This window comes from Dermacentor albipictus, chromosome 1 (assembly GCF_038994185.2).
Source record: "Dermacentor albipictus isolate Rhodes 1998 colony chromosome 1, USDA_Dalb.pri_finalv2, whole genome shotgun sequence".
Classification (NCBI taxonomy): domain Eukaryota; kingdom Metazoa; phylum Arthropoda; class Arachnida; order Ixodida; family Ixodidae; genus Dermacentor; species Dermacentor albipictus.
In genome coordinates, this window is record NC_091821.1 from 395088648 (window position 1) to 395116440 (window position 27793).

General features: G+C 48.2%; 1 protein-coding gene across 1 annotated transcript; it reads left to right on the forward strand.

Annotated features, from left to right (window-relative positions):
* On the forward strand, positions 1-27775 carry LOC135914961 (oxysterol-binding protein-related protein 9-like). The gene is made up of 12 exons (XM_065447900.1): positions 1-238; positions 1975-2116; positions 6724-7058; positions 10237-10266; positions 11051-11213; positions 14332-14494; positions 15441-15525; positions 17933-18204; positions 20413-20535; positions 21512-21603; positions 22601-22736; positions 27328-27775. Exons 3-12 carry the CDS (start codon positions 6779-6781, stop codon positions 27409-27411), a joined length of 1428 nt encoding a protein of 475 aa, XP_065303972.1. The 5' UTR covers positions 1-238; positions 1975-2116; positions 6724-6778; the 3' UTR covers positions 27412-27775.
* The last annotated feature ends 18 nt before the right edge of the window (positions 27776-27793 follow it).

The following is a 27793-nucleotide window of genomic DNA, read 5'->3' on the forward strand; positions in this document are numbered from 1 at the left end:
CTGCACGGCCAATCTGCGTTCCACCGACTTCCGGGAGGGAGCGGGGCCTTGCCGGTTGGCCCCGCTACCAGCAGCCAGGGTACGGCGACCTCGACTCGCGCCCCCTGAGCGGCTCGGACGAGCGGGCAGCAAGTACGGCCGACGGCGCACGTCTCCGGGCCGCGCCTCGCCGGGTAAGGTCCACGCCCGCCGCCTTTGGCTCTGCCCTCGCCGCCTCAGCGATGTGCCGCTACTACTGGTGAGCCAAAGGGCTGAGCCGCCGCAAGGCAACGTGCTCGCCGTGCTTCTCTTGGACTGACCGACACGCTAATCGCGCACCCCCGGGCAAGCACTGCCATCTGTAGGAAAATGTCGAGAATATGGTAACGGTGCATGAGTATAAATGAAACGTAGAGCGACACACAACAAAGAGACGAGTTGAAAGGAGGAAAAAAGGGCGCTTGGTTTTTGGTCTGTTTACGTTGTTAAGTGAATGATAACAACATTTTGGTGTTGCTATCATTCATGGTCGTGCTTCCCGACTTTTCTGCATCGCGAACACGAATCGAAGCTATTGGCAGGTAGTATATCTGTCGTGTGCAGAAGAAAGTTTTCATTTGTCGGTGCCAGTAAATAGTGAAGCGTAAAGCAACAATGTGTACGGATACACTACCAGAGAAGAAAAGCTATTTGTATTCCTTATATCTTCGTCCTTTTTGTGCTTGGCCACCAATGCACGCCATCGCTCTCTACGACGAGAGGCGTGGCTTTGAGGAGGAGGTTATCGAAAAATGACAACATTTCCTTAGAAGAGCCCTGTTAAGCAAGTCAATACCGCACAAATAAAGGGTGAAGTTCAGAACTGCCCAAGACGAGGGCAGGACTAGACAAGTGTCGATGTTATCCATTTACTTGCGATGATTAATAATAATATTTGGGGTTTTACGTGCCAAAACCACTTTCTGATTATGAGGCACGCCGTAGTGGAGGACTCCGGAAATTTTGACCACCTGGGGTTCTTTAACGTGCACCTAAATCTAAGCACACGGGTGTTTTCGCATTTCGCCCCCATCGAAATGCGGCCGCCGTGGCCGGGATTCGATCCCGCGACCTCGTGCTCAGCAGCCCAACACCATAGCCACTGAGCAACCACGGCGGGTGTGCGATGATTACAGAGCGGTCTGAAAGTATCCAGTGTCTTCCTGCAAGAGTAACATTTATTTCACTGAACCAGTGAAATAGATGTTACTCTTGCAGAAAGTTGGTGCTACCGGTTTCGTTTCTAGTGGCAACTCCCGAGAGCGCCTGAGAAGACTGTGAAACGTTGAAAAAGAATCAGTGGTATGCATCGGTATTTATTGCATGTGCCTAGAGGAACATGACGCTCACGTACGCTTACATTTGAAGCTGTTAATATTGCGGGCTGCGTGGTCGGTCCATGTTGTCGGCTCCTTTAGTCCAGTGCTTCTAAGCGGTGGCGTCTTCATCGCAGAACTCCGTGGTGCGCTTACTTTCCTCGAAGCTGGGGAAGAAAAGATCGCAGTAGAGAAGAGGTAGTCCCTTTAAAAAGTTTGTCCCTGTTATTTCTAGTTCCTCGCGCTTCTTCCTCTTGGAGGCCTTGGGTCATCCTACCGAACAAACTAATGTAAAAAAAAAAGAAAAGTTGAATTTGCAGCTTCAAGGCAGAGTATACTATAGTTTGGTTTCCCCTTACTCAAGCTTGTACTGCGCGTTTATTGCACTCACACGTGTATGAATGGCGAAGGATCGCCAATCCCTCACTGTGACGTGGTGGCAACAACAGTGCACCTGCTCTCATTTCTAAATGGCGAAACTTCGCCTGTTCTTCACAGAGAGTGACGCACGGTTTTTACGTTAGGCTTGCGCCGCACGTGTCTTTACGCCAACTGCCAAGCCGCAGTCGTGCTGCAGCGAACAAGGCCGCAGCATGCGCGCGCGTACGGAGACGGTGTGCAACGGCGGTTCCCTGCGCAGGCCCTGCTGGAGACGCAGCTCAAGGTCGTTGAGTCCAGTGCTGGCCAGGCGGAAGTGAAGCAAGCGCCGTCGAGTGCTGGGCCCTCCCGTAGCGCAGGCCCGGGCAGTCGGCGAATGACGGTAGCGTTCGCCGGCACTACTGGTGAGGCCTCTCGCGCTTGGCGAACTCTTTTCTTGGAAGACAGATTTGGTCCGAAACGAAGTCCTGCTTTGAGGAATGTTGACAGCATGCAGCCACAGCATACAGCATACAGCCTCTGTATTACAAATACATACTAAGACGATGAGAAAAACGAGAACAAGTTAAAAGCGAGGACCAATGTTTCGACAAGTGTACTCCAAAAGGACATCTTCTTGGGCAAGTTGCTTTATCCAAAGTATGTTATCATGACCATGTTGTTCTGTCGCACCTTGGCTCCCTGCGCATGAGCGGAAGTTGTCTTTTTTTTTTTCTATACGCTTGTTCAGGCTGTCATTAAACAGTATATAGTTTGGCGCTTCACTGTCTTTCTTTCTTCTGTCTCTCTTCAAGAAATGTATTTTGCGCCACGAAGTATACCTAGGAAATTCGACATGTGGAGTTGTCTTTTTCAAAGGCGACATATGCTTTCCCCGGCACAGTATACATATTGTTGGCTGTCATCAATGAAAAACATGTCAGGACGCTTAGGACGCTGGATAGTGCGTTTGCAGGAATATGAATTTACAATAACGTACAAGTCTGGAAGAAGTCATCACGATGCAGAGGCATTGTCTCGCTGCCCACTCTCGCTCTCTCCCGGTAACGCGCCGTCGTCTTCCGCACCACATCGTTCCGATGCTACGCCTGCCTCACACCAGCTCTCGATAACGCCCCTGGACCAGGTTACCACTTTATAATACCGGGACCGATCGAGTTGTCCAGCGCTGCTTATTCCCAAAAAGGCAACGCCCCACCTCATCCGCGAAGAAGTCGAAGAACAGGGAAGATGATGATGGCTATGTACAAATGAAAACGACGAAGTACACTCTCAGGCAAAGTTACACCCTTTGGCTTGCCCCTTCTGCCACACAACAATACTCGTTATCTGCCTTGATACGTTTCATTTCTTTAACGCTGTGAGCCCTGAACTTTCCAGTAATGAACGGCACGCGCGTTATCAGAAGGGGCACTCCAAAGGGTGTACACTTTTCTATGCTGATAACGCGCGTGCCGTTCGTTACTGGAAAGTACCGGGCTCGCAGCCTTAAAGAAAGGAAACACATCAAGGCAAATAACGATTGTTGTTGTGTGGCAGAAGGGGCAAGCCAAAGGGTGTAACTTTGCCTAAGAGTGTACGTTAATAGTGCTTACAATATATATAGGTAGGCAGGATTCTTCTAAAGGGGAGAAGCGGTAAGGTGGGTGGGCGAGGCAATGAACGAGGGTGTTTCAGTGGCGAGTGTTTGGAATAGAAAAGAAAGGTGTGCTATTCAACGTCGGTGGAGGAATGTGAGGAAGCGCCGTGTGTCAGCCGGCCGTGTGTTTTTTCGTGGAAGAGGCCTGGAAGACCCGGGACGTATCGGCTCTGCTCTAGGTCAGTGAACTATCGTCTCTGTGAAAGAAATAAAAGATGCGGTAGAAAATGGCGCCCGTGGAAAGAAAATTACTAAAATGGATTAAATATATAAATCAAAGAAAAAAAGAAGAAAGGGAGGAAAGAAAAAAGAAACACTAAGCAACCCAATGAAAGATAATTAAGTGCTGTTGCCTATAGCTTGAAACTTAGCATACTGAATAGATTCTAAGGCTCCCTTTGAAACGTTTATGCCTATTGGTTGCAATGTCTTGAACTCATGGATGAGGTATGATTCTCTGTATTTTCTGTCTCGCGCAGAACGGAAATTTGACTGTAGGATGTAGTGTTTAAGTTCATCAAAGTTATGGCCTGGTTGGTTGAAAGGCTCAGCGACGGCTCTGGGAAGCTTCTTAGCTGTGTCAGCGCGACGTCGGTTCAGCCTGGCGCTCATTGATTGTCCTATTTCACCGATACATTGTTTTCTACAGAAGGAACATTCAAGCATATAAATCGCATCGGAGCTAGTGCAAGTGGAGCTGCTTTTCACTTCGTGCGTACAACTACTTGCGGTGCTTTTAATTTCCATGTCACTTTCAAGGTGCAGGTTTTGCACCTGGGGCGACAACATGCTTTTATTATGGGGGAATCATGTTGGCTGACGTTTACATGCAGTAACATGTGTTTAAAGTTTCTGGTGCGGCGACAGGTCACCCTTGGTCCCCACCAGGAACGCTTTTCTCAGACGCTCGTTACTTGATAATATTGGGTGGTATTTTCGACGGATGCTGTTTATGTTTGGGAGGGCATTAGAATACTTTGTTATAAAGGCTGGTGGTCTCTCAGATTCTGGTGTAGGCTGTTTCTTAGCTAATTCCGACTGCCTCTCATTTCTTAACGCGACGTCATAAGCTCCGTCGAGAGGAATTTGTGGATAGTTTCTTTCGGCCAGCGCTGCTTTAAGGTCATTTAGGGGATGGTTATAATTGGTGTTCTCGCTGCAGATTCTTCTTATTCGTTTCGCTTGCCCGACAAGAATTCCTTGCTTGCATTGTCGCGGATGACGACTGTTGTGGTCTGAATGTTGCTGGGTATCCATAGGCTTCCGGTAAAGCGTCATCCTCAGCTTTCTATTTTCTATGTAGACCATCGTGTCGAGGAAGTTGATCTGACTAGCAGAGCGGTGAGCAGTAAAGTTAATCCAACTGCCCACTTATGTCGACTTGTCGAAACGTTGGCTACCGCTATTACCTTGTTCTCGTTTTGCTCATCGTCTTGAATTTCCGTCTCCCGCCTTCCCCGTGTTTTCCCCAATGCGTTCCAAGCAGTGGCGTAGCTAGGTCGTATGGCACCCGGGGCCCTTAGCTCTTCTGTCAACCCCCCCCCCCCCCCCCGGGTGTAGTCGAGGGAGGCGCGGATATCGACAATTTTCGGGTGTCTTCAGACGTATATGACACCCCCCCCCCCCCCCCCCCTGCTAGCCTCGTGCACCCGGGGCCCACGGCCCCCCGGCCCCCCCTGTTGCTACGCCAGTGGTTCCAAGTCTCACAATAATTTGGCACTGCATGGTGCCCAAGCTGCGAGACGCCCTGTGGCCCTTGCGAGGTCGCGTGCATTTGTATTCAGGCAGTTTGCTAAGGTCAATGGTAGCCCCAACTCTGGTGTCACGTTAGTGCGAAACAACATGTCCGTTCGAGTCATTCTGCACTTCGTGAACTAGTTCCCGCGCGTTCAGTGGCAGTTCTTGCTCGTGTGGAACCGGCACGGCGCCTGCTGCACGAACGCTGCACTACGGTTCTAGCGAGTGCAGGAAATGCTGTAAACTGCCGGCTGAGGTATTTAGGTTCGAGACAACTTCGAGTAAATGGTACCGTTTTAAAGTGAATGTACTTATGGAATACCCTTACTTACATGACGATCCCGTACCTGTTAAAACTGACGCCGTGAGGTAGCTAAAGGCACTGCTTGGTCATCCGTTGCATTTGCTGTAACAGTGCATATCACACTTCCTTTTGAGGTTGTATAATAACCACGGCTATTGGTGTTATTTGTTCGGCTTTTGAGAAGTTTGTGTGCCAAAGAAGGCGTAGTCTATGCGCGAATTTCGTTTAGATTAAACGGAGGAGGGAAGGGGAAGGTAGAGCTTAAGCGTTTATTTATTGCTGCGACTTGCATGCTCTATCATGTCCAGGAATTTTGGCCATTGTCCTTTCGGCATTCTGTGGAGCTTCACGGCAAAGCACCAGCGTAAACGAATAGACAAACTTTCAGGAAATTATATTTAAAAGAATATTGGCTCGCTGTCCCGGTCCTGAGAAAGTGAAGTCCACTACGCCACCGCTGGTCTTATTGCCGTTCCTTCTTCCCTTTGCCACTCCTCAGGAGCCCTAACTATGGCTTGCCCCAATAGCGATGCTGCAACAAGAATGTAATCAGTTGCTATTATGGTTATTTTATATATGAAAGGCTAGTGACGTCACTCTCCACGTCGCAAGCTGCCGTCGCCGTGGCAGCTTGCGCAACAGTAAGCTTTGCCGGGAACCGTATGCGGGGAGCGCTTTGCACTGTTATCAAGAAGTATCGTCAATGATGTGCTTTGGATGCTTGTTTCGCGCTTGTGCCTTATTGAAACGAATGCTGTGCTGTATCTTGTACGCACGACAGGCAAGGAATGTATGCAATTTTCGCTTCAATCGCTGAAGGCCTTTCTTTTTTCCGCGAGGACGCGCCTCGAAAAATCCCGACCAGCTAGAGGCTAACAGCTTCGCTGTTGAATTGAATTCAGCACGACTTGATTATGATTTCAACAAGGATTCAGTGCACTCGTGAGGGATTGAATCGACCTAGGAGTCGCACGATCGGGTGAAGGAGAGTCTTATGTTGGAAAAAGTGGATGAAATGGGGTAAAGTGCAGCGCAGTAACTGTCTCTCAGTAGAGGACAGTAGAGGTTAGTAGAGTAAGGTAGGTTTAGTAGTAGTAGTAGTAGTAGTAGTAGTAGTAGTAGTAGTAGTAGTAGTAGTGGTAGCAGTAGTAGTAGTAGTAGTAGTAGTAGTAGTAGTAGTAGTAGTAGTAGTAGTAGTAGTAGTAGTAGTAGTAGTAGTAGTAGTAGTAGGGTTGGTAGAGGACAGTATACAGGTTCGATGAGTATTCGTGCTTGTGGTCGAAGAGCGCTAGGGTTCGCTCGCTGACCCCGCGTGCCTGTGGCGCGCGCAGGTGCTTCTTCGGTAGTGGCTGCCGGTGCTTCGGCTCCCAGCTCTGCGCGCAGGGGATGTCCGGGGGGGCACCGCCGCCTGGCGGCTCTTCGTCGGGGCAGCCGGGGCCGTCGTCGAGCAAGCCCGCTGACAAAGCCAACGACAAGGCGCTCGAAAAGTCGACGGACAGGTCGACGGTCTCGCACCACAGCAGGAGGCTCAGCCGCGAAAAGTCGGTGACATCCCCCGACAAGTCATCGTCGTACAAGTCGCCGACCAGGGCCTCGCCGTCGACTAGCAAGGGGCGTCGCGACAACGTGCCCCTTGGAGCATCGGCGTCCACCGACCCCTACGATGGTCAGGCGCTGCTACTTCTTGCAACGAGCGTCGTCTTTGCTTAGCCCGTCTAGAGCGCAATGAAAGGTGGCGCTTCTTCCGCGCTTCACACCCACTCACTCGCTTCACCCATAAATTTAAGAAATTCTCCCAGCCAGGACCGTAGGGAACGTCCGCTTTCCACAAGCGCTGGGGTTCAAAGTTGTTAGCGCCAACCGGCCAGCTGTCGACATAAGCAAGATACGTTTACAGTGCTGGTGGAAAAACAGCAGGGACGAGATGTAGCCGGAGTTGTTACAGGCATAGGCAATTTTACAATACCGAGATGTAGTTTTTAATGAGAAGAAAGAGTATCGAATAGAGTTAGGCAAAATGCCATACTTCAAATAGATCTTGTAAAACCCGTTGAGCTCCAACAGGCTAGGTCACTATTTATAGCCACCACGTTTCAAAAGAGATGCCATTAGAAATAGTAATAATCGTTATTTCTTAGCAGACCTAAGCGGCTACGCAATATCGTTGGTCTAGGAACCTGCATTTTATTTGGGGCTTGAAGAGGTCCGCAACCTCACATGGCAGCAGACCACAGGCATAGAATCCCACAATAATTACGTAGTAACATGTGTGCACAGCGCAAAAGACGAGGACAGAAGGAAGAACACAACACAGGCGCTGCTTCAGTCCTCGTCTTTTGCGCTGTGCACGCATGTCGATCATCAACTCGCCCAAGCTTCCACCTTATCAAGTTACGTAGCAACACTTGAAGTGCAAAGATTAGCCCTAATTCATCGGTCAGAAAGAAAAAAAGAAAAAAAAAGAGAAAAGTTTGGATATATACATATTTTTTTGTAAATTATCGGCATGATTGAATGCGCGCGTTCGCACGGGAGTATATCTTAATCTAACAAGAAAGCACACCTACGACTATAGGTACACATTCGACAGCAGGGAAACCGTCGAAATTTCCCGTCAAAGAGGATGATGCCATCGTGTAAAGAGCCCTCGTGCAGGTTGATGATGATGGTGATTTACTGGCGTCCCCTTTTGAAGCGGGGCGGTGTGACAAGTAGTCATCCAGGCTGCTCGATTTAATCGGACATGTTACACATGCTACATTGCGCGCGCCCCACTGCGCTCTCTGGACGACATTATCGCGATATACAGTTATGCGGAAGCTCCAGGCGCCGTCACGGCCGTTGTCGTGCTGATCCCGCTGACTGCGCATGCGCCGATCCCGCGCGTAGAGTTAGAGCGTCTCCTGAGATGCGGAGTGCGCACCGTCAACGCTACACGCGCTCAATCGCCCCTGCGGTGGGGGTGACAGGGCAGCATTCTGCCTTCGGCTCCAGTGCAGGGTAGCAACCTGGGTATCTATGGTCCGGTTAACCTCCCAGCCTTTCTTATCTTTTTCATCTCTTTCTGCCTTCGGCTGCAGGGATGGGCGTTGTGCGCACTGTAAGCCCACTGTAACATTCTTGCTGAGCTGTATGCTCTGCATAGTCCGGGCAGGAAACGTCATCGAATATTTCACTGTGCGCCAGTACCGATAATTTGCCATCAATCTAATCTCGCGCACAATCGAGGTGCGACGTCCGAAACGCCAGTGGCACCGCTCGTCGAGCTAGTGTTGTGAGACGCCTGGCAGCTGCCAGGGCGCTGTTCCTCCTGCACAGGTAGTTTCTGTCCTGGACGTTGTCAAATTCCGCCATGTTGTGGAGTTTCGTAATGGCGGAGTTCTGACTGTCCGGGATAAGTAACCCAGCTGCCTTGCGCGGTGCGTCGCGCCATTGCGTCACACCCTCGTAGAGTTAAAAACACTGTCCGAGAAATTCGAGCGCGACGACAGGCATGAATAGCGCTGTCAATGCTTCGACTTTCTGGGCGAAGCATTCCAATTTTTGTTTTTCAGCGATTCGACGCTTTAGCACTCCCCTTTCATTCCAGCGCTGGTCCAGATGCTTCCACTTTTTTTGAACTCTGGTGTTTTTGGGGGTGCTGTGTGCGAGCTCGGTAGACTCACAACTCATAATGCCAGCACACAATGACTGATACATGTGTGGGTAGAGCAGTGACAGCGTGAGGTTTATTATTGGCATTGACGTTGACATTATTGACACCTTGCTTGTATAAACACAGGCTGGTAGGTAGGTAGGTAGGCAGGCTCTTGTCTCGACTTGTCTCGAGCTTATTTAATAACGACAAAATCACGTGTTCGGCGGGTAGATCGAACCGAGGTCCCCCAACAGGTTCTACATACCCATGCTTGCTTCTCGCGTGAAGACGCCAACGTTCCTGTAAACGTTTGAGGCGTATTCTGCAGCAGGACTTGTTGTTGGGTTGGTTAGTTTACATACCGTAGTACGATGGCACAATCGCAGAGAAGACACACAGACTAACGTCACAGGCGCTACTAGCAACACTAGTAGCTGTTAGTAGTTGTTAGTAGAGTCTGTGACGTTAGTATGCCTGTCGTCTTTGTGATTTTGCCTTCGTGCTACAATTTGTCATCAACTAAACTATCTTGAGGCGATTGGAGCGTGCGTCACATTAATAATAATAATATTTGAGGTTTTACGTGCCAAAACAACTTTCTGATTATGAGGCACGCCGTAGTGGAGGACTCCGGAAATTTTGACCACCTGGGGTTCTTTAACGTGCACCTAAATCTAAGCACACGGGTGTTTTCGCATTTCGCCCCCATCGAAATGCGGCCGCCGTGGCCGGGGTTCGATCCCGCGACCTCGTGCTCAGCAGCCCAACACCATAGCCACTGAGCAACCACGGCGGGTAAGTGCGTCACATTGCATATGAACAATGCGTTCGCGCCACAAGTGCAGGAATTGAACGCGTATCATTACTGTCCTTCGCGTCTGTCGCGCCGCATAGCAAAAAGTTGATTATAAAATCTAGAGCACGTTAGTTTCACCACATGTTGCATCAACTTATGGATCAGCTCAGGTCGTAATGCAACAGCTTGTTACGCTTCCACTCTCAACGGTGTACAATAAATCAGTTGTCACGTGAACATAGTCGCCGTCATATACTATCGTCGTCACCTTGATGCTGCTGTCGCACACGTAATTGGATGTACAGAACCCCAAACAATGCCGAATAGCCAGCTACATTTGCGAGGTGCTTCTCATAACAGCGAAGCCCACAGTGACAACAATCTGCATTGTTAATTTTTATTTTTTTCCAGTTGCTTATGAAGAGAACAATGAGGAGGATAGTAAGTACCATTTTTAAAAATGACGGCTGTCTTAATCGCTTCTGAAAGAGCGATATTCAGGAAATGTCGTGAGAGAACGGTTTCTTCGAGAATTTTTCACCTCAAGTGCCGCCTTTTATGAATAATTGATAACGCGCAGTTTGAAAACGAAATGACAGCGTTGGCTGCGAAAGGCTGGCTGTACAGAATAACTAGAAATGCAATGCATACAGAGGATAATTTATATCGTATAAAAGCATAATATATAGGCACGTAATTTGTACTCCGTATACAGATAGCTATAATTATAGTATAGATCGATACACGTTCGTAAATATTTTCCCAGCGACATCGTAAACACTGGGACGGTTTGCTTGCAAATTCGTCGAAAGGTGTTCATGACGCAACGTTCTCCTAGAATATGTTCTACAGGTAGTTTGGGGAAGGTAATAAGGTGAAGTTTACAGGTAATATGGTGAAGTTTTATTCTAGATCCAAAGTATCTCGTACTGAGAAACTTGGCAGTGCGGGTTGGCACTTCGATAACGCTTGCACTAAAACAGCCTTGAGATGCTTAGGCTATAGTTATAGTTTGCTGTCTAGCTTCATTATGTACTGTAGCGAGCAAAAGTAACGCACCTTTGTGAGCGCGTGCCGAAATAACACATGCGTAATTAAATACCCTTTTCCAAATCTTGTCATCGCGCCCCCTGTAGCACCTCGGCGCATGAGAAAGTGGTATATGATTGAAAAGCTGTGGCTCGAACCGAACGATCACGAAGTCCCCCACTCGTGCCTGTCGCAGTTGACTCAATGGAGGGCCAGAAGAGCGTGTTTTCGCACCTGTTGTCACAAGTCTACATTGGCATGGACCTTACCAAGGTCACCTTGCCCACTTTCATTCTGGAGAAGCGCTCCCTGCTCGAGATGTACGCCGACTTCTTCGCGCATCCAGAGCTGTTTGTCAGGTGAGGCATGAAAGATTAAACCCGCGGCAGAGAGAGAGAGAGAGAGAGAGAGATAAAACTTCATTATGTCCATGATGGGGTTCAGGGGTGGCGCTGGTCGGAAGACTAACCCCCAGTCCCCCCCTTGCTCAGACGGCGGCCAGTCTTTGCTTTCTGGCGGCGTCTTCGGCCATCCGGACGGCCCAGAGCTGCTCCTCTGGGTTCAAGCTGAGCAGCAATGTCTCCCACTGCTCGGCCGTAGTTATGATGCGTGTGTTAGTGCGGGAGATGTTGGTGGGTGAGGCTTTGGGGCATTGCCAGAGAGCCCCTTAGGGACAATGCCACTTCGGAAGTTTTTATTTCGTTTTGTTGTTGAGAAAGGCTTGTTTAATATTGCCACCTGTTTCTGCGTTAAATAGGCTCTGAAGAGGCACATGCGTTTGATAAGATATAGCTTGATGCTGCAATCGGGGGGATGTTTGCATGTGTATGCGTGTATTGGGGGTGGGGGTCGATCTCAAAATGACAGACCTGATGACATTACCGTGACGTATAGGTAATTTTGATGACGTAATGAAGCTATAATTCTATGCATATGATGTCCTTGCTAATAAGAAAAAAGAAAGTGCGGCGCGTGTTTATTCTGACTGCGTTCAAGTGTGGCCAGCCGCAGCGAACCATATATGTTGTTATAAAAATTGCTTGAGGTGGCGTTGCTATCGTACAGCTACCATGGTAACAACAGTTGGTAGATGGATTTGTCTAAACTTTACGCATGTGGATTCAGGCTTTCTTCTAGCTTCATTTATCGCTACGCTGTACCTACCTTTATTGGCAAAAATTTTGAAGAAGCAATCCAGATTTTCTAATCGTAGGTATGGCAATAAGATTCTGCGCGCATGCACAATCACTGCGAATTATTGCCTTTGCCACGCGCCATTTTGTTGAAAATGAACAATTTTGCAAAGTCACAAAGTCTTTCGAAGCCAGAGGGACGAAGCTTAGGCAAATCCATGCACTAACTGTCATTCTCATGTTAGCTAGGCGGCCGTGCTTGCAGCTCTTGTAGACACTGTAGCGCCAAAGATCCCTCTATATTTTGTGGCAAACTGTATGGCCGGAACGAAGTGAGCCAGCGTAAAATGACGTCACGACGCATTCACTTTCTGGTCATCATAACGGAAACTGGGCCCGTATTCACAAAACATTCTTATCCTAAACTTGTTCGCAAAATACAATTCTAGCCAATAGTGATCTTGAACATGCGAGCTGTCACGTTCAAAAGCGTTCGGTTTGTTCCTTGTACGTATTGGTAATACTATGTTACTGTATATTAGCGCACTTCTTACCCTGTATCTTTGTACATGCATTCACATATGTGGACTAGTTATTGTGTGTTATAATCTTTGATTGCATGTGCTCTCCCCCATTACACAATGCCTATAGGGGCCAGTAAGGTATCTTTAACTAAAAAAAAATGAAATAAATATTATTAGCGAGTGAGACCGGTCAGTGGCAAACAGAACTTACGGACGAAAAGCTTTGTGAATTCGGGCCCTGGTTCTTAGAAACAAGCATTATTGTAAATTATTTAGGGCGCTCTCATGCTTGCCAACATGTTTTTTTCGTGGTTCTAGAAAGCTCGGATCCTATTCTAACACGATAAATGAGATGAAAAATATGATGTTGATACTCCCGTAACATGTCCATTATACCGCGACATATATTGTCATCCACAGACTTCCAAACGTGTTTCTCTTCAGAAAGTTGACAATAGTCGACAGAAGTAAAACGCTGTTTACGAGACGTTCTCTTTATTATGTAGAAAAACATCGGCAGTCTTTGTACAGACTGTCTGATGAAATTTTGGTGAAGGCAAGCCCAGATTAGGCTAGTACCGCATACTTTCAAAGCTTTCGTTCTTGTTTTTCTGTTTTTTTTTAAATAGAAAAGGGTTGGCTATTAGCAGAGAAAGTCAAGCTCAACTTAGACCTTTTTTTTCCCCAGGCTGCTGTGCCGAAGGTGTTAATATGACACGACTCATTTTAGTGTACCTTAGTCCGGTTATGTCTTTTTCGTGGTTTAATTGGTTCTACGGCGTAGTATTGAACGACTAACAGAGTGAGCTGACGAGGACAAGAATGTGACACACACACTCACCGCCATATGTGTGTCATCTACTCGTCTCGTCCTGGTCAGTTCGCGCTGTTATTCGTTTGTTGTGGTACACTCTGGTTAGCTATTACACTTTGGGCCGTAGAATTTCCCCATACTTGGCCAGTTCCAGTCTGCATGTGCTTTCGAACGTGGTGCAATCCTTTCTTTATTGCTACACAATTGACTAGAGGCGAGGGGGCATAGTAAACACCCTAGACGACACGGGCAAATGATTCGCGGGAATTTCAAGGCTGCAACGTCGCCACTCCTTTCTGCGTTTCTGCGCCCTTTCTGTCACGAAAAGGCTTCGCTCGTCTTAAGACTGAGCTATGATATGGTTTAAAGAACACGTGTCATCCGCCGATCAAGCTTGGCACTTACTTTTGATGTTCCTTTATGTATAGTCCTAGAGAATACCACGATAATCTCGATACCAGTGCAGCGCTGGCGTGTTTTGTGTCCCGATATACTATGGCATGACGTGAGGAATAAAGCCAGGACATCGAAAACGCGTGGCAGCTAGATTTCGATTTCGGTACGCGCTCAGAACTACAATCATGGGATGCGACGCGGACACGGTCCTAGTGTTGAACAAGCTAGTAGATTGAATAGTCACTGCAAACTTATTTATACCCTTAAGGGTGCTTTCTGTCTGTAACTCCCACTTTCACAGCCCTTAGTGCGTAAGATTGTAAAAGTGCGAAAGCACCCTTAAGATCCCTTAAGGACGTAAACTGGTTTACAGTGTACGAGGCCAAATTAATCGACAAATTGAATGAAGCCCGGAAACCCTATATAACAAAAATAATATTGCCGAAGTCCGCAATGTGGAGAAAGCTGCACGAATGGGTAAAGAGTCATCCACGCGATAGCACCACGAAGCTGTAAAGTAATTCTACGCACGCGTTTCTCAGAAAGATAGTAGGTGCGTCGTTGTTAACACGAAAGTCACACGTCGTCTCATGGCCTGCCCTGCGCGCAGCATCGTGGACCGGGGCGGCGCCAAGGAACGCATGGTGGAGGTAGTGCGCTGGTACCTGTCCGCCTTCCACGCCGGACGGAAGGGCGCCATAGCCAAGAAGCCGTACAACCCGATCCTTGGGGAGATCTTCCGCTGCTACTGGAGGATCGGCGACAAGCCGGGCGTCAGTGTGCACGCACTCTGGCTCTCAATCTCTTGTCGCGTGGCCGTGTATCGCGTGCATAGGTGGTTTGTCAGACTCGAGCAGATTGGTGTGGTAGCGTGGCGCACTGTTTGCGTAGTAGTGGATAAACCAAGGAGGGCTCGCTTGAGTTGAAAGGCTTAAGCAAGAACTTCAGGACTCGACGCTGCGTGCAAAGGTGGATTTCATCATGCCACAGCAAGGCTATGTCCGTTTCACTGTTGTCCGCGGGGAGTTAGGAAGAAAGAAAATTACGGCATACAATAATAGCGTTGTAACGGGTGGCAATGCAGGTCAACATGGGGCAGCTGATGAATTCTTGAACTTTTGCAGTCGGCTGTGCGCATATGTCGGTTTGCAGCTAAAGTAAGAAAGAGCCTTCAAATGATCTTGAACCTTACGAAATTATTGTTGCTGGTAAATTATATGGTTAGAAGAAGGATTTTTGAGAAGTAAATTCAGATAAGACAAAGTAATCACACAAGTTATGGAATCACGGCAAAACACAGTGATCGCACCACGCACCCTGCATTTGCCTGCCGGACTGTCCGCTTCAAAGATAGCACTGTTTCCAACGTTCTGGTGTGGCCGTATAACGTGCGCACGATCAGGAAGTGTCTGTTGAATGACATACAGAAGAACATAGGGCCAGCAAACTAGTCCTTTTTTGTAATCTATGGCACGACATTTAATTCTCGTGTACTTTTCGTTAAGCAGTCTAGCGACACCAGATCGTGCAGGACAAAGTGTTGAACCTTGCGATATTGCATAGGTTCAATGATCACAGAAACAATTTATCGCTCTACGACTTCAGTTCATAGCGGATAATATCTGAGTGCAGAGCGGGCAACCAACGTTCCAGTTCTCGTGAGAGTTACGTAAATGCATGGTGGGGATCTTGATCAGATGCCCTGCGTGGCAACCGCAGGCACCCGTACCCGATGGCCCGGTGCCGTGGGCTACCACCAACGACTTGTGCTTCATCGCAGAGCAGGTGTCCCACCACCCACCTGGTATGCTGACCAAATTTTCGCAGAGTGATTACTTGCAGACTGATTCATTTACGTATTGATTGATTGGGTACAAATTATAATTGTTGTTGGGACTTCTCGTTGAGCCTTGGAGGACAAAGATGGCCACTTTCAGCGATTTCGTGAATTGACTTGACACCCAGATTTACGACCGTGCGATATTCTCCAAAGTTTAGACAGGGGTAACGGTTGTCTGAAATGAGGACTGTTTCATTTGATTCTGAGTTTTTTTTTAGCTATCTCGACATAATGTGTCATAACGACGAGGTTACAGAGGTAGGCCTACGTGAGGCTTATCGTAAAAAGCACGATGACAAAGGCGCCTGCCATGCAACTCACTCAGCAGTACTGAAGATACCACACAACCACAAAAACATTAGAACCTCCTGATCTCGATACTTTAGGAAAGATCAGCGTGGTTCACTGGCAGCCGCACTTTGTCCCGCCGAAACTTCAACTCTATCCCGGAAACCGCAACATTGTGAATTCACGGACTAAAAACACGTATACTATAATACGATAGCTCCAGTCAATGCTACGCCAACATCTCTATTCCATCCACCGTATAGAAAATCACTACAGTGGAGCCAGTGTAATAACCATCAAGACGTGCCTGGCGAACTTGACACCCAAAGCTTTGTACGCGGCGGTGTGCTTCGAGTTGACCAGAACGCATTGCAAACAGCGGGAAAAATATTTCCCTTTTATTATTGCTCCTTCCGGCTATCACCTTACTGCCACTGCACACTCGTGTAGGAGAACTATATAAGTACTCCAGTCTTGAGAACTATTATCAACGCACACAAGAAATGTCACGAGTTACACCGGAAAGCGCGGATGCATGAAGGAGGTAGGAGATTGATTATTGTCCCACCTGACCCAGCGCATCCAAACCTACATCCTCTTCCTCGACTTATACCGTGACAACCTCGTTAAGATCACACTACTACTGCCAACGAAGTTCAGTACTCAAGAACATGATATGCAGCGCAAATCGAAGCCATTAGAAATGCACTGGTTACAGGCGCAGAATGTAACTGCTGTATTCGACTCGCAAAACTCGACGTGGTATCACTGTATGGCAATAGCAGTATGACCATGCACCGAACTAAGGCCTGCTGGAACTGTCCAAAGTGCTATACACGCGGTCGGGGAGGTGCACCAGCAGCCATTCCAGGAGCTACTAAAGGCTGGAGAACATCTCCCAATTTATACCAACAGCAGAGAAGCAATCAAATGGCTCGACAACGGTGCCGCCAGAATGTGCACAATCACCCTAACACAAACGTTTAAAAAATACTATGGCTTGACGGTGAAGGTGTTTATTACTTGCCAGGGCGCGCCAGCAGCATCGGCATCGAAGATGCACGTACCCCGGCGAACGAGAGTTCAGACGACCGCTTCGGTACGGCATTCCAAGTTCTGCCAGAATCGGCCGACCCTGATCCCGCAAAGCAAATCACTGCCTCCAAGCGAGAACGACGCCTCGCCCTCGAGACGCAAGTTCCCAACGCGATTCTGGAGACTTAGTACAGAAAGTCTGGACAGGAGGCGCACTGGCAGAATACCCTCGCTAGCTTATATATGGTACGACACGTAAAAAGCAAACCTAACGCAGCCGGTAGTGAGGGCGGAAGTGCACTTGAAGCGGAAGCAACCGCATCCGTCGCATGCTGCACTTGCACGACGGGATCGCGTCGTACTGCCGGGCATGTCAGATTACCAGGATATCGACTCACCGAGACCTCCGGCAGAAATACCTGCAACAGATCGCCCGAGAACTGAGTCACCACCAGCAACGACAATCAGAGGCCCCTCGGCACTTTGATCTATAGTACCACTATACTCCTCAATGTATATATAGGTATAAATCTATACCTCTCAAGGAAATAAATTTGAATTTGAATTTGAAAATTTACGCTTCTAAGGCGGGCACCGGTCGTCGCATGTGATTCCATTCCTTGGACCGGCCCCCAATTATATGATGAGCGATCCCTTTTCTTAACGGATTGCATTAATTTAATATTCCTGCTGCTGCTGGCTGAGCGGCCAGTGGGATGCGAGAAAGGAAGGACAGTGAATAGTTGCCGGCGGTGACTGCAACTAGTTTTGCGAAACGTTGGACTTGATCTCCGAAATTTAGGCGTCCGCAGCTCACTGTCGGTCTGTGCAATGCTTATAACTTGCATATTTCGGGACCGAAACACACGCAGAAACAAGTTCCAAGCATTCACAATGCGTCTGCGATGGAGACTCGATCCCCTTTTCCACAAACTGCAATCGTTGTAGACGTCAGGCTCGTAACGCGCATATAGGCTTTCCGGGGTTCCACACGCGAACCTTCGACTCGATCACTTTTACCAAAGCCCTCTGTCGCCTGGCTCTGCAGTGTCGGCGTTCTACGCGGAGCACGTAGCCAAGGGCATCTGCTGCTGCGCGCACATCTGGACCAAATCCAAGTTCCTGGGAATGTCTATCGGCGTGCACAACGTTGGCCAGGGCACCATCTGGTTTATGCGTCACGACGAGGAGTACGTGGTCAACTTCCCCAGCGGCTACGGACGCTCCATCTTCACCGTGCCCTGGGTAGAGCTGGGAGGCACCGTCGACATCAAGTGCGAAAAGACCGGCTACAGCTGCACCATCGAATTCCACACCAAGGTGCGTAACGGCTCTGCCTACCACGCAGAACCGATGAGCTGGTAAAGGGCAACTCCGGCGTTTCTTCAACCATATTAGGATATTGCCATTTTCAAATGGCACTGACAGTCTTGTCACCTGTAGGGTGGCTCAATTTGCTTAGAAATTCATCAAAAATTTTAAATAACCAATAAACGAGATGCCAAAACCGATACGCGTAGCTGCTTCGCATGACCTCAACATGAGTCAATGACGTCAGATCCTACACTACCATAATGTAAACCCGCAGAACGCGTGCTGAACACGCAGGATACGTGGCGCGAACGCCACAGAAGTGAAGCTGATGATGTCTCCTGACGACACAGGGAGCTTTTACAGAGTTTCCGAACTAGACAGCCGCAATTTAAGCGATTGTTTCAGCGACAGTAGCGGTGTAGTCTCTGACGTCACAAACACAAGGTGGCCAGTAGAAAGTCATGAGTGGGGAACGCAACCAATCTTTAAAATTCATTTTCAGGAAAACTAAATGACTTACAGCCATACAGGTTGGCACATATAATGAGAGTGCAAAAGAGAACGTTTATTCAAAATTCTGTTGAGATCAGTGGACATAAAAAATTGCCGGAGTTGCCCTTTAAGGACCCTCTGACTCGGGAGTTCTCGTATAGGGAAAGTGCTCCGATTACTGTGAGTGCGTGCATGAAGGTAAACCGCTGGCAGCTATGGGGGGCAACCAACGGTGGACAGGAAACGCTACGGCAGGTTTATGGAGTCACTGTCCGGTAATAGGAAGGCTACGAAAATGGCTCGACACTTCGAGCGATAACAGACGCGCAACCTGTATCGGCGTTCGCGTTAGTCCCATGCGTCGGTGGCCACGTGGGTTGTGAGGAGGGCATGCGCTCCTGCGCTGTATATAGCAGGCCGTCTGCCCAGTCAGGTCAAAGCTGGACACATGTGGCCTCAGGATGAGCGGACAATTTGGTGACGCGAAATAGCAGCGTAAGTACAGAAAACTGCTTTCCGCACTCGCGCTGTAGGCTCTATGCTACGGCGCCTGCTGGTTGCCCGCAAAATATGGGCTTTCGTTGCCACATTGGCCAGTGCATCTACATTTTACAGGCTGCACCTCGGCCAGGAAGGCATGCGTAGCAGTATAGTTAATTGAAGAGTTGATGGACACGGAACCAATTAAGCCGGGGCTAAGGGGGGCTAATAAGGAAGCATTCTAAGCACCAAGCTGAGGGGACCGTTGTTAGGCGCCCTTACAACGAGAGCGGGAAAGGCTATGCAGTACAAAAATCTGTTATTGGAAGGATATTGCCATTTCACGGCACGCACATTTGACCTGGTATTTCTCGAAACAGGCGCTAAGCACGAAACGCTTCGCCCAACGTTAGCTTCGAGAACTTTGCCGGCTTAATTTCTGTAGTTACACGCATCCGCTAAAGCCGATAGTTAGCAATTGCACTGACAATTATCGTGAAAATATTAAGCGCCCGCCGTTGATATGAAATAGCTTGATCAGTAAATCATATGTATTGCATCTTCTGTTCTTAATACTCCGAGGCAGTCGTCACTGAAATATGCGGTATACGGCTACTGTAGCTCGACTGTGGGAACGTCACACCGAAAGCGGACAAACTTTGTTTTGATGTTGTAACAATATATTCATTTCTAGAAGAGCCACGCGGCAGTGAGTATATATGTAAAGTCGCCCGTATCCGCCTGTAATTGCTCTCCTGTACACACACACACACACACACACACACACACACACACACACACACACACACACACACACACACACACACACACACACACACACACACACACACACACACACGCACACGCACACGCACACGCACACGCACACACACACACGCACACACGCACACACGCACACACACACACGCACGCACGCACGCACGCACACACACACACACACACACACACACATATATATCCTCCCCGCCCTTCTTCCCTTGCATGCTTCTCGAACAGTCATGCACGGGGCGCAGCGAATTACTCTGTGGCTGTCCTCGTCGCAACGTTGTGTCGCATCAAGCGATGGCAGATAGGTCTTACAGGAACGAAGAAGCTGGTTTTGCTCTCTCCCTTCCAGCTCGTCACTGCGGTTTCTCTCAAATGTTTCTGATACATATACCTATACACAACCCGCACCATCCAGCGAACAGTTCGATGACATGTTCCGCTCGTGATGTGCAGCCGATGATCGGAGGCAAGAAGCACCAGCTGACGGCCGAGATATTCCCGCCCAACGACAAGCGACCTTTCCTCACGGTTTCTGGCGAGTGGAACGGTGTCATGACTGCCAAGAACATTCACGGGGTAAGAGACCGAATGCGATTTGCGTTTCGAAACTTTGGGATTTCATTGCTTTTTGAGCGCACGTTAGCAGGCGTGAAGCGGCAGCCCGAGCTAACTTCGTGTGTTCGCTAGACCCGAAGTCTCGTGTATCTTTAAATGATTCGTGTGAGGAGCTGAAAGGCGCTGCCCGAGTCGGCGGCAAACTTCCGTTTCGTGCGACGCAAAGGCGGCGGTAGATCGCGAGTGCATAAAGAAAGCGTCGAGATCGACGTGAATATTTTGGCTTCCACGGCACGCGGCAGCTTGCCGTATATAGCCTCTCGTATTGGGCGGGAAGCATTTGTTTTACTGAATCCTTCCAGGCTGGCACAATTATTTTTAATAATATGCTAATATAATAATTCATGAAAAAATGAAAAGAAAGAAGAAAACCTTAAGCATTCTTGGTTTTTTTTGCCGCACAAGATAAGGCTCGCAGAAACAATTACCTCGGCCACCTGAGACTGATTTCCTGGCAGCACTTAATATAGGCAGTAATCACAGCTTTAAGGACACACACACACTATAGGAGTGAGATATTTACGCGGTAATTAATAGGTGCTGACGGAATTTTGTTTCACTGTGGCACCGTATGCCAGAACTGCCAACATATAATAAAGTAGGAAGAACAAGGAGAATTGAGGGGCTTTTTTTGTTTGTTAGTTATAACTTCATGTAGCTAACAGACAATGAAACCCGGGATAACGCATGGTAAATAACGGTTTTTTTATTTGCAACACAGAAAGAAAAATACTTTTGCCACTCTTGGGAGCCCATGTGTGTCGCCTCTCATCGACGTCGTCTTCTCGTACAGGGTTTTATTTCGTAGTTCTTTATTATTTATACAGTGCAATTTAAATGCTTTCCTGGGCGCCATTGTCTGTTAGCTTTATGGTGTTGTAGCTAACAACGTACGAGCTTGTCATGAAAAATTGTGATGAGTGCCACTTTTTCACAGACCGAGGTCGCCTTCGTCGACACGACAACCATGCCGATCACAAGGAAGATCGTCCAGCCGATAAAAGAACAAATGGCTCACGAGTCGCGCAGGTGAGGCGGTGGTGGCCGAGAAGGAACGACCTAACTGTATTTGAGATTATAATTCGGGCCTTTCAGAGTGAATGAATGGCATTTTGGCTAAAGGGAATACTGTTTCCTTGTCCACCCTCAACATCCCTGTCTCATACATGCCAGGGCAGGTTGTGTCTGGCAGAGCACCAACCCCTATAGACAACAGAAGGACTGATCCCTTGCAGTCGTTACGTTACACGTTGAACCCAGAGTTTTCAATGAACGATGCGTTACATATATACGAAGGTGGTTGCGTATAGTTACTGATACCTTAATAAATAGCGCGGAAGAGGAACCGCCGTCTTTACCAGTTGGTTTTCTTCCCAATGATGGATGAATTACTCGTGAAGTTTAGCTCCCGCGATCAGTAGAAACGCGTGTATTGACCTCTTCTACAGCGGTGATCGTTAACAGCTACTGATTGGCCTAGATACACCAAAGAGTCATTTTCGTATTCGACGTCTCTCGTGACACGTTGGACAGGGTTTTCTTAAAATAAGGCCACTGCCACTTCCCAAGATAATCGCGTCATCGCACATATGGGTTTTAGTGTGCAGTACATCTTCACTCAAGCCTTAACGCCTTTTTGGCGTTTTGTCTACGAAAGTCGTTAACAGCTGTGCCTATGGGTTTTGCGCAGCAGGGGCCCTCCACGCGAAACACGTGACGGCGTCGCGTGAATGCAGGATGTTCCCCCACCCTAACTGTCCCACCGCACCGCATAACACGCTTGCTACTGCCGAAGTGAGAGCACAAGCAGGCATACCAGTCTATCCTCAGTTCCGCTTTTCGCACCCTGCCCTCACTGCCGGAAACATAGCCTGATAAAGTTCGATCAGCCGCTGTTACTGCCGTTTGGGTTTTATAAAAAGAAAAGTACATCGTGCTTGAAATGTGTCGCTATATGATAAGGGAGCATGGCGAAACCATCAGCCCTATGCGCCAAAAACATGTCGCCTCTTCGTCGTCCGGATAGGTTGTGGAAGGACGTGACGCTCAACCTGAAGCGCAAGGACGTGGACAAGGCCACGGAGGCCAAATCAGCGCTGGAAGACCAGCAACGGAAAGAGGCGGCGGCGCGCAAGGAGTCCAACGGCAAGTGGGAGACCAGGGTGAGTGATCGAGTGACACCGCGTGGTTGCGATGACAATGTGATAACGTCATTATTATTCGTTTTTTAATTCGCCAGAAACGATCTGGATGGGTGTCTAAGGTAAAATCTGCAATTAAGCAGCTTCGCGGAGGCCCACCCAGCCGTTATCTGGCATGGACGGCATTGCGTTTAGGGTGCGCTATATGCAGTAATGTACTCACGATGAGGTTTTAGGAGAGATAGAGCAAATAGAGTTACAGCAGAGGCCCATAAACGGTAATTACGAAGCACACATACGGAGTGCAGGTACACAAAGAAAGAACTTCGCTGCTGTAGTAGAGTAAAAAAAAACAATATATAGTGCAACAGACAAATACATACAACGAAATAAAATATTGAAAACATAGATTTCAATTGTCAATGTATTAAACACAGAAGGTTATTTCCCTTTGCTAAAAAAAAAGCCTTCTGTGAGCTTGCGTTGTCCACCGAACCAGCGCAGGCCGATTTCTAACAAAGGGATCTGTGGATCAGCCCGAGTTAATGTAATTCTTTGGTCTCCCTTTAGCGAAACTGCGATGCACATAATACGTTATCTGGCAAACGGCTAGCAATACCAGTAGGCCCGGCGCACTTTCTTTAGAGAAGAATGAAATCTCACGACGTGCTCCCGAGGAAAGTAGAGGCTCTTTAACGTAAAGCTATTTCAATATGTTTCTATACTCAATTTCTGTCATTTGCCATCCATGATTGATCAAAAACTTTCGGGCCATGCCCACTTCGCCTGTCTGTCACTCGACGTTATGAAAACCGCGAAAAATTCCCATCTGATTTGACGCATACACACTCATTATACGCATTTAACCCGACCAAAAAATTATTTCCGATCCTACGCCTTTATCATTATTAGCCCTCCGGCATTGGTCAAACAGTTTCGAGATGTTTCCACTTCGCCTGTCGGTCACGCGACGTCACAAAACGCGAAAACACGTCACGTCAAGGTGACATGTACGCACTAAAGATGCACTATATAACCCGCCGAAAAAAAGCGAAAATTTTTTTTTCGTAATAGCAGGAGACTTCCCTTTTCCGAGAGAAACACAAGGAGGCTGCCCGCCTATCGCTTTATCGCTGGCTACTCGGAGAATTGATTTTTTTGCGCATAATAAAAACATTTGCATGGCCGTATATGGTTTTCGAGCCCTTTTGGCATCTAAATGACATTGACCTGCCAACTCTTCTTCACTGAAGATCAGTCTTAGCGGCATCTTTAATCTTCCATTGCATGCCGCCACGATTTTCGACCAGCCACCACAAGCTAAGTCAGGGGAAGCGGACCAATCACAGTCGCTGGCACCGCTGTCCTCATCCGGTTATCACTGCAATGGCTGGTTACCACTTCAACCCTCTCCACTTCTGCGTGCCCCCTCTCCTCACGTCAGCCAATTAGATGAGAAAGACCTGGCAAGCTAGGCAATGCCACTCCCTTTGAATGCACATAAAAGTGACCTTCCAGAAGCGAGCCAAGCGTTTGATTGTGCTACCCAAACAATGCTGCGGGTCACCGCCCTATGCTTGCGCCGGCGGTTACGCAAAGTCGTCGTCGGGATATTGGGATAGAATCGGAATGAAACAATTTTACGTTATAGGGCCACTTGATGCTACTTAATGCCAACGGAAAGCTTTTCGCTGCCCAAAAATGTGGCAGTCTTCAATCCCAAGAAGTTCTTGTGGACAGACTCGAGCGCTTGTGCAACTCCTAAAAAGAATGGGTTCATTTTTATGGATTATGTGGCACATTTGTATTGCAGGCAATTAACAAAGCAGTTGGACCCACACGCGAGGTACTGTCTGACAGTGAGGCCTCAAGAATCCTTCGAATTTCCAAAGGAGTTATTCCCTACCATTTTGGGTCATGTTGGCCATTTCGGCAAGAGCACTGTTAAATGAGAAGTCGCTTTTCAGTGTATGAAGAACCAAATCCACAACCCAGTACGCCAGCATAGTTTTCAAAACGGCACTTTTTGTTTCCCAGTTCTTCGTTTTGTTTTATCCCCGCTACGACGCCGAAGGATAATGTGCTTTTAAGCTTGACCACACATTTTTCTTTTTTTTTCAGCATGCAGTATTTCTTGAAGGGTCCAAATTCGTTAGCAGTCGTGGACTTATTGCTTTTGTCCTCCGCGACAATGCTTTAAAGAGCACGTTGTGGTTAGCCCTCGCTTTTGAGGTAGAGTTGAGCAGAGGGAGAAAAAGCTGTGCAGGTTTGCTAGGCAACTGTCTTTGATCACTTCTAGAGCAGAGTTTCCTGAAGAACCTGTATGCTGTGCCAGTAACGCGCTTTCAATGGCAGTGGGTCAAGCCGGTAATAGTGACGAGTTCCCCATTATGGAAACATTACGTTCATTACGTCATCCGAGGAAAGCACGGAGTGGGCAAATTTCACCTTCTTATCATGTTTGGTTGAGTTGTGTTGCTGTTTGCGAACGCCACTGAAGTAATAAGGATGTCAAGAAGCTACCAAGAGTTTTGCGGGCCCGAATGCAAGTCTGTAAACGTCATGCTGTGGTCCCGCATGCAGTTGAGCGTCGCCGATACTTCTTTTTTGCACAGCACCCACGGGCGTTTTTGCATTTCGCCCCCATAGAATTGCGGCCACCGCGGCCCCCGAGATTTGATCCTGTGACATGATCCTGTGATCCTGTGGTGTGAGCTGTAACGCCATAGCCGTTAAGCCACCACGGCAGGTCATGGTTACGCCTGCTATGTTGATTCAAATATTTAATGCATATTTGCGTAAAGTTTTCCGAAAGCAGGATCTGGACACTTGAGGACAAAATAACACTGCAAGAGCACCTTCACCAGATAGTGTAAACTATAGTCATGTTGGCTGTTTTTCGCCATCAAGGCATGAAAGAAATCACACGTCTGCGATTCACTGCTGTAATGAGAATGGCTGAATTCTTGGGCACGTCTCAGCTGAACGTAATATTGCGCTTTGACTTGGCCAAATGCGTTCTTGGGCCTCCCGCCAGACGGGACAACCAAGCAGTACTTGAAATACAGTGGGATCATGGGGGCCGCCTTTACTCAGGGGCTCCGCAGAGTTTGTGTATTCATGGTCGTAGTTTCCAATGCATATGCGTGGTGGCCAGTTTCCTCTTCAGCGCTACGCGCACGAGAGTGCGCATCTTTTCTAAATCAGAGCTTGATTTTCCTACCACTCCGGAGTTTGGCATGTGTATACTTGTCGGCGAGCAGACGACAAAGCGGTCGCGAAGCAGACGAATTGGCTTATATAGACATTTGTACTGACCCTACAGAGGTGCCGGTGACATGCTGTTTTCTCCGCGGAATTGCGCAATTAAGCAACCAACGGTGCCCAGGTATTGCCACTGCAACAAATATCTACTTTCAACTGCCTAATTGTTTCGTTAAAGGAAAGCTTTCCTTTACTTTCTCCCCCTGGTTGGGTGTGTCTTCTGGGTCAGTTTATGGCCTAGTAAATTGAGCCGATCCGTGAGACAGTGTAGTAGTAAGTTTGGACGATCCACGAAACCGTAATCCGCGTTGGTGCACCTAGGTCTCTCGAGTCGTGTAGTGAATGTCGCGTGGTCGCGCGGTCGCGTGAACATTTTCGGTGGGAGAGTGTTGGTAAGGGTTATCGCATAAAAACCCGCATTTTGGATATAACCGCCCCGGGCACGCGTTGGTCCCCGGTTAGAATCCCTGACCTGAACGAATTTTTCCTCAACTTTAGAACGTTGTTCTTTCCGAGAAACCCGCACTGGCTTCCTTTGTACATTCGGGAGGATGGCATTTTCACCCCTTTCGCGTAATGCTTCCCGAACTTGTGGAATACTGCAGAAGTGTTTTTTCACAGTGGGTTTCTGCAGAATTTGCACCTGTGTATTGGGACCGAAGCGCGTTCCCACACCCGAGAAGAAGCATCCTATCGGGAAGGCACGTACTCGCTATGTTGCCAAACTCGGTGCAGAACACGAACGGTTATGTACGCGTTAACTCGAATAAAATAAAATAAAATAAAATAAAATAAAATAAAACAGTAAATCTGTGATTGGAGAAAGACGTGAACAGCTCATTGCGCCTAAGTGGAAATAAAATTGCCCACCTATGTGTGTCTGCGCATAGCTTTTAACTGAAACGTTTCCACAAAGCTTTGATTAGGGCAGTTTCCAACAAGCGCAGTGCATCTCGCCGCCTTTTTTTCCCTCAATACGCACGTTCGTCTGCGCTTCCTCGTGAGGAGACAAAATTGGAATTATTCTATACGCAACCATATATAGTGATTTTGCAACGCAGGCAGCATAGACTCGAGAAAGAGTCACGTCTGCGTTAGGGTGGCAGTTGATCGAGGCACTACTCCTCCTCCCAGGCCTAGCCGTTATTTTCAGTAGTGCGATTTCGTGTCCTGTGTCCGTTTATGAAAATCTCGGGACAGAGCCCAGAAAACACATGTCTATGCTAGTGGGAATCGAATTTACGACCGAAGGACGTGCCGAGCTTTATGACCGCTATGACGCTATGGCGTATACGACCCCACGAAATTTGTTTTGGTCTTCTTATTTCTTTGAATTTCGGGGACGCAGCTGTTCGAGCCGCAAGGCGATGGCTGGACGTACAAGCATCCGCTGAACAAACGTCTAGCGGCAGCGAAGAAAGGCGGTAAATAGACGACCAGCAGGACAACGACGAAATAAGCTCAGGGGCAGCGGAGATCGCGCATAGACACATCGAGGCTTTCCCATGGGTTCCCATCAGCACGCCATCACCAGGTGTCCAGCGGGCTCTGTGCAAAGGATGTGTCGCCGCTAGCTTCCCCGATGTCACCCGGGACTTTCTTTAGTGCCACTTACAAACTGGTGCGCCGATTTTGGTTGGCGATGTGCCCTTTTGGTTCAGACGGCGAGGTCTGGAGCAAGTTTACTTGCGACAACAAAGAAAGCTTTAGCGTCAAAACATGCTCAACGGCTTAAGGACTGTGATAATAAATTAGGCTCCTCGGGAGCCTTCGTTGTTCTCTTTTTGCATACTGCACTCGTCGCTCGTTCCTGA

Excerpts from the sequence above, each read along its gene's own strand:
- LOC135914961 (XM_065447900.1), top strand. The coding sequence starts at position 6,779 with ATGTCCGGGGGGGCACCGCCGCCTGGCGGCTCTTCGTCGGGGCAGCCG. Across the intron at positions 18,205-20,412 it reads CCATCGAATTCCACACCAAG|CCGATGATCGGAGGCAAGAA; the intron begins GTGCGTAACGGC and ends CGTGATGTGCAG. Across the intron at positions 22,737-27,327 it reads ACGGCAAGTGGGAGACCAGG|CTGTTCGAGCCGCAAGGCGA; the intron begins GTGAGTGATCGA and ends TCGGGGACGCAG.